Consider the following 7,168-nt stretch of genomic DNA (forward strand, 5'->3'; position numbering starts at 1 on the left):
GGCAGGCAAGCTCGGCTCCGCCGCACACGGGTGTCGCACCGTTGCCTACCTCCCAGGCGCTCCTCCTCGGGCCTCGATTGCCACCGCCCAACCGTTTCCGTCCGTCTCTTCCCTCGTAACCTAACCGAGTGCTTTTACCCCACGCAGGCGTGGAGACCGACCCCAACCGTGCGCCCGACTGCGACCCCACCCAGTGCGTGCTCCCCGACTGCTGGTGCTCGCCCGACGGCACCCGCATCCCCGGCAGCATCGAGCCCAACCAGGTCCCGCAGATGATCACCATCACCTTCAACGGCGCCGTCAACGTGGACAACGTCGACCTGTACGACGAGATCTTCAACGGCCAGCGCCAGAACCCCAACAGTTGCCAGATTAGGGGCACCTTCTTCGCCTCGCACAAGTACACCAACTACGCCGCGCTGCAGGTTCGTACCGTAACGTCCTCTGTATATGTGTGTCGTAAATTTACAATTTCAAATTTTTTACATTTCACATTTTTCAATTTTTTTGAATTTTTGATATTGGAAATTTACAAGCACTCTCTATCAACTTGGAATTGATCAGCAAACAATTTTACCAAAAAAAAAATGACAACATATTTTGTAAATAAAAATTACAAAACTTGTCGTAAATTTACGAGGGTATTTTTGACAGTGCTGACCTAGCTAAACGTTTTCTCACCCCTTCCGCATAGGACCTGCACCGCCGCGGTCACGAGGTGGGAGTCTTCTCGCTCACGCACAAGGACGACCCCAACTACTGGACCGGCGGCTCGTACGACGACTGGCTGGCCGAGATGGCCGGCGCCCGCCTCGTCATCGAGCGCTTCTCCAACATCACGGACGGCTCCATCATCGGCGTGCGCGCCCCCTACCTCCGCGTCGGCGGCAACAAGCAGTTCGAGATGATGGCCGACCAGTTCTTCGTGTACGACGCGTCCATCACCGCCTCCCTGGGCCGCGTGCCCATCTGGCCCTACACGCTGTACTTCCGCATGCCGCACAAGTGCAACGGAAACGCCCAGAACTGCCCCTCGAGGTCAGTAGTGCCAGTGCCAGTGCCGCCAACGTCGGGGTGGAGATTAGTGAATTTGCATTTTCATTCGCGTTCTGCAATGCAGATTTAAAAGTGCGGAAATATATAACTACATTTAATTAAGCAGTCAAGGCTTGTCGAAAATGCATGCTCAATCTGTTGTTGATAGCCGCACACAAAAGTGTGCGGGACAACTCTTTTCCGTGAGAATTTTGTCAAGATTTTTTTCTGATTCAAGTTTTTCTGCGACGAAACATCCGCGCGGCTGTTGCTGCTGCTAGAGTGTGTGTGGCTTACCGCCCCGTGTCCGTGTGCAGGTCGCACCCCGTCTGGGAGATGGTGATGAACGAGCTGGACAGGCGAGACGACCCCACCTTCGACGAGTCGCTGCCCGGTTGCCACATGGTGGACTCGTGCTCCAACATCCAGACCGGCGACCAGTTCGCGCGCCTCCTGCGACACAACTTCAACCGCCACTACAGTACCAACCGCGCCCCTCTCGGCCTGCACTTCCACGCCTCCTGGCTCAAGAGCAAGAAGGAGTTCAAGGACGAGCTCATCAAGTTCATCGAGGAGATGCTCGACAAAAACGACGTGTACTTCGTCACCATGTTGCAGGTAAGCACCCCATCGTTGCAGACCCGCAGCGTTCGGAGTGGAGGCCGCAGCTAGACGTCCATTCAAATAGAGACACTTACCAGCCGTCACAACGACCACGCGAACGGCATCGACTAAAAATAAAGAGAGAATGCCGCAAGCCGTAAGCTCCAAACGCTCCGCTGCCGTTACAAAGAAACGAGAAAATGGGTTAACGATGAAAAAATAAGAAAGAGGGTGAAGGTGGCGCGCGCGCGCGCGCGCGTTTGCTTTCTTGGCGCCATCTGTCGAAAAAGAAAAAGGGAAAACAAGCAAAAAAAAAGGAAGTGACTTATATTGACGCGACCACGGGCGACCGGTTATCGCCGCCAATACCGCGTAACGGTTCATTACATAACACGGAGGGGGCTGTGGTGGGGGAAAACCAGGGCTGGACGCCATGCAAAGCGGCTCATCCATCCGCAGCACCTGAAGAGTGAGTGTGTGGGGGGGGGGGGGTCTAGTCCATTGCCATGGATCCGGGCCAATAGGATGCGGGGCGCGGCGGCCGCTCTGAAAAATAATGATCGGGGACTGTGCGTGGCGGGATAGGGATTGTCCGGAAAGCACGCGGCCGTCATTCGATTTGCCTTTGGTTGCGAAACTGCCTCGTTCAGCAGCCTCTGCAAGCTCTCGTGGCGCCTTGCAGGTAGGCAACATCTTGTGCACGCGTGCACCGCGGGCTGGCCTACCCCGAGTCTCGCAGGCGGCGAGCTCCGAAACCATGCCGTCTGCATCTGGGGAAAATAGCGGGCGTACGTTTCTGGACGATCCCACAAGGAAGTGCGCTCTCTCACATGTACTCAGGCTTGCCAGACGCCCCTCCCTACCTTACGCCGACCTCTACAAGATTAGAGGGCTCTTTAGTGAGGGCGAGCTCCCATGGACGCTGGCGTGCTTTGGTCGTGCTGTGGGTTCCATCCAGACTCTAAACCTCTCGTTTTTCATCCTCCTCAGGTGATCCAGTGGATGCAGAACCCCACCGAGCTGACCTCGCTGAGGGACTTCGCCGAGTGGAAGGAGAAGTGCGACGTGAAGGGCCAGCCCTACTGCTCGCTGCCGAACGCCTGCCCGCTCACCACCCGGGAGCTGCCCGGCGAGACCATCCGTCTCTTCACCTGCATGGAGTGCCCCAACAACTACCCCTGGATCCTCGACCCCACCGGCGACGGCTTCAACTCGAAGAAGTGAGCGGCGGGAGAGGAATGACAAGGTGAAGGAGAACAACAAGATTTTTTTTAAATGGAGAAGGAAAGCAAGAAGAAAATGAAAGAGGAGAAGACGATGCCTCGCTGCAGACGAGGAATGAGTGAGAAGAAGAAGAAAAAAAATATTTTTTTTAAAGTGAGGTATTAGGCGCTTGAAATGAAGAAAGTGTCGCCGACCAAGACCAGCGCGACCACCTCATGACCGGACTGGCACGTTCCACGACGCTGCTGTGTGGCGCCAACTTTCGAACGGCCGCGGTCTCCCTCCGCCGGTCGCTGCCGGCAGCGGCGGGGGAGCGCACACAGTGTACCGCGCAGTGTGCGCACCTCATTTAAGACGCCTTCGGTCGTCGTTGTTTTGTGATATCATAGTTTTCGGACCCTCGTCGGAAACGTCAGGGCGAGAAAGTCATCGTGTAGTTATTAGGGAGGTAGAAACAGAATTGTAATTATATTTTTGTAAATTTTCGAATTTTGTGCGAGCTAGTGCGCTCTTTACCAAACAGGGCATAGACAGTAATTTCTAATTTACACTTCTTTTTAAAAGACATGTTTGTTAATTGTTTTGAATGTTTGTTTCGTCTTGACGATTAGTCCCTGAAACCGCCACCGTCATCGGGAAAAAAAATGTCATCATCGCCACCAATCATTATGTTAGTATTTCCTCTGTCCTTGCGGCATGTTACCACGTTCCCTCCTTTTGAGGGTGAAATAAATGTTCCGGTAGAGTCCTAGTTTGCAAACGGGAAGGCCCCGATGACGACTAAGGGGACAGCGAGCAATGTGGGGAAAGGAGAACAGGTCAGTCGACTAAGGGTGGAAGAGAGGGGAACGGAGGAGAAGGAGGCTCGTAGGTGAGAGGGGCAAGCGCGCTCTCAGTGTGTAGTGGCCTTTGGAAAGTGAAAGGCCGAGAGGTGGGTGGCGTGGCGGCTGGATTGGCGGGTAGGAATGAAAATAACAATTACAATAACGGAGTTGAAAGAAGAAGACGCGGTGAGTGCGTGTCAAGTGACTCCCATGTTTGACTTCACCGACGTCCTGTTCGAGTTTATCCGGCGGATGTAGTCGCGTAGCCTTTCTGAGCCGTCACGATGTGCCCGGTTCCAACGAGATATATTGCGCGCTCAGTTCCGCACCACTCCGTACTTAACTTTCTCCCACTCCCACCCCTCACCATTGCTGTCCTCTAAGACGTCCTGTCCCATCCTTAGGGTGAAAAATGACTTCTCAATACCTGACCTTAATTATTGTTTTTTCTATATGTATTTTTTGAGTTTATTTTAAAACTCACCATTGTTGTGTTCGCAAGAGTACTGATTTTACGTTTCTATTTAAATAAAAAAATGTTGATCTACTGTGTGTAATATTGTAATGATAATGATAAAAGTAATAAAAAGTACAAGAAGCTCACTGAATATTTATGTTTTGAAGGGCACACCCGAGGGCACACCCCGACTCTCCGCAGGGCGGGTGGGAGGGAGCGGTGGAGGTGCGCACCTTTCCAGGGAATTCCGAACAGACTATAAAGGCGCCCTTTCGGACCAAATTAGTTTTCAAAGAATGTGAAAAAGAGGGAGTACCCACCCCGCTTTTACACGGGGCCCCGCGTGCTTAACTTCGGAGTTCGGATGGGATCCGGTGTGTCCACGCCAGCAGCCAGACTGTTAGATCCGACCAACTGTTGACCAGGGTTGTCGCCTACCCGCTTAAACAGGAACGACGGGTACCCAATTTGTTTTTCGGAGACTATCGTACGGTTGGTTAAACCGAACTGACCCCCTACCGCTGAGGTCATGAGACGCTGTTTTCGGAGCCAGTTTCACAGGTCTTCCGACGAGCGACCACCGACCGCTCGCCGCATGATCCGACCTCCTGGCAACCCGCTTTTTCGATGCCAGTAAGGACCGAACCAAGTGCCGACACTCGTCGCCCCGCGTAGAGGATATCATCACCACTACACCTTAGGCCTTCCCACGAAAGAACTCGGTTGGAATCACGGGTTTGAATTCCACTCCGAATTCTTCTCCTCGGAAAAATTTTCAGCCCTGCGAAGATTCGGACACCGTTCCTGCAACTCAGAAAGCCACCGCTCTATCGTCACAGCTACGACGCCACGATGCTGCGGATGCACCTCCACCGCTCCCCACTCGCCCTCCGCGCCTGCACGCTAGGGCGTAGGCAACCCATCGAACTGCCGCGTATTCTTACGGACACCCGGTATGTATCCACCTTAATAAAATAATCTACATTTAGAAAATTACTTCTCAAAACGTCTGACAGCTTTTCCCAAATGCGCTCAACGGAGTATGCGCTTCAATGTGCGAAGCAATGCCTGGAAATGCACATCATAAAAGGTGACACACTGGTGACGCATTTAAAAGCATGTTTGCGCTACCGGCCGGGGACCGGGGTTACTGCCCGCGAAGTTTTTCATAGCCGTTACTTGTTAATGTTGGTGTATAGGTGTGGGCGGTGTGGGGGCTGGAGAAGGATTGCAAATGAAACGTTAAGGGAAAAAAATGTCCATGGCAAGATGTCTTCGGCCACGTTTTCGAAATGTATGCTTCCTGTGACGAAGGTAAAATACCTCCGGTAAAATACCTAGGTTGTTAACAGAATCCTTTCGGTTGTTATGGGTGCCTCCCTGGGTGCCCCGCCTAACCTGCACATTTCCCTAGCTGTGACAATACTTAGAGAAGATTATGGAGAAACACAAGTGTGGTGTAATGAAATGTAAGGTCGCCAACGCCGAATTTATCACTTCCGGACTTGACTAGTAAATACACTGGGTATGTCTGTTGTTTTTTGTACTAGTACTAGCAGTGCCAAAGACCCTCCTGCAGCTTTAGTCCTGAGAGTTGCAAGCTACAGTGCGACGAGTGACTATTTTACATGGTGCATAGTGCAACTATTAGTCTAAAATGCATCTGCTGTTCTGCGGTTGTGCTGTTCTGCTGTTCTGCTGTCTCCCATAGTGGGCCCCTGTTTCGTTTGACTGTCACGCCAGGACACAGTGAGCCTAAGGGGAGTGGGGTTTCAATTTTGCTTAGTATTACGATATTTATTTTCATCAAGTCTTTTACTTAAATGTTTAGGTTTGAATCATTAATTTAAATCATTTTTAAATCATCACTAATTAGTGGCTGTGTTGCCTATTCAGTAGGCCTTTTTTGGAAGTGTTGAAGTGTCGTACACTAACAAACGTCTTACACATCCAACAGTCAATCAAAAATCTCACTGCATTTCTTTTGGGTACATCAAGTGTGGGGCAGTATTTGTTCATTTTAAAGCATACAGTGCGTCGCAGGTTTAAACGGAAAAATGATCAAAATCAAACAAAACTGCTACTGCATTTCTTTTGGGTACATCAAGCGGGGCAGTATTTGTTCTTTCAAAAGCAAAGTACAACTCAACGCAAATTCAAAAGACTGTGTATTAAAAGTGATTCACCTTGCAATGGACACCTGGACACTGCACTTGATGTATCCAAAGGGAATGCATTAACATTTTTGTTTGACATATTGACATGTTACCCACTTGAAAGTCCACGACATTTCCACACTTCAGAAAATGTGCTACTACTGAATAGAGAACCACTAACATAAATTCTAATAGCATGATGTCAACTATACAGATTGCAACTAGCAAAGACACACTTCTGCTAGGAGCAAGAGCCAGAGATACAGCATGCTGTATCTAATGTGCACATTAGATACCAATATGAAATATTCCTAGGCCACCGTGACCTTTACAATTACTTGTAAACAATATTTTATCAATACTTAAATGTTCAAAACTATTTTTTTAATAAAAACTGTCTAAAATAGCAAAAAATTCAGTAGGGATCCTCTAGACAGGGGACACTCCAGGACCTACCCCCATAGTCACACAGAGCTTAAAAATAAAAATAGGACAAAAGTATACTTTCATGCAAACATCACATTGTATTTTCTGACTTCTGGTTTTAATCTCTGATACAGTCTCCAAAATTTTTGTGTTTTGAGGTGGAATTCAAATTTGTTGTACGCTTTAAAATTATTTTTCTGCTATCTCATTTAAAGCCACTTAGTTCCCCAGTGTCTTTAATCTTTCTGCTGCACTAATGATTGTGAAAGAGAGATATATTGAGCAGGACTGAAAGAAACGAGGACTTACAATTTGCTCAGTTTTACTTTATTTATTTTTACGAAATCTTACAAATATTTAGCTTCAGATTTTTAGTTTATCTCTCTTATCTTGTGATTTGGCATTTTTTATCTGCACAAAGACAGGCGGAAATATTCTAGTTT

General features: G+C 49.3%; 1 protein-coding gene across 1 annotated transcript in view; it reads left to right on the plus strand.

Moving 5' to 3' along the window:
* Positions 1 to 4,289, plus strand: part of LOC113204208 (chitin deacetylase 1) — a gene marked incomplete at its 5' end in the record, with an annotated part of 25,510 nt that extends 21,221 nt beyond the window's left edge. The window contains 4 exons of the mRNA XM_052268750.1: positions 148 to 425; positions 695 to 1,038; positions 1,353 to 1,653; positions 2,629 to 4,289. Of these exons, the coding sequence (XP_052124710.1) occupies positions 148 to 425; positions 695 to 1,038; positions 1,353 to 1,653; positions 2,629 to 2,862 (1,157 nt within the window). The remainder of the gene's footprint in view (positions 1 to 147; positions 426 to 694; positions 1,039 to 1,352; positions 1,654 to 2,628) is intronic.
* Between the last annotated feature and the right edge of the window lie 2,879 nt (positions 4,290 to 7,168).

This window comes from Frankliniella occidentalis, unplaced genomic scaffold (assembly GCF_000697945.3).
Source record: "Frankliniella occidentalis isolate FOCC.00 unplaced genomic scaffold, Focc_3.1 Scaffold76, whole genome shotgun sequence".
In the NCBI taxonomy this organism is placed as follows: domain Eukaryota; kingdom Metazoa; phylum Arthropoda; class Insecta; order Thysanoptera; family Thripidae; genus Frankliniella; species Frankliniella occidentalis.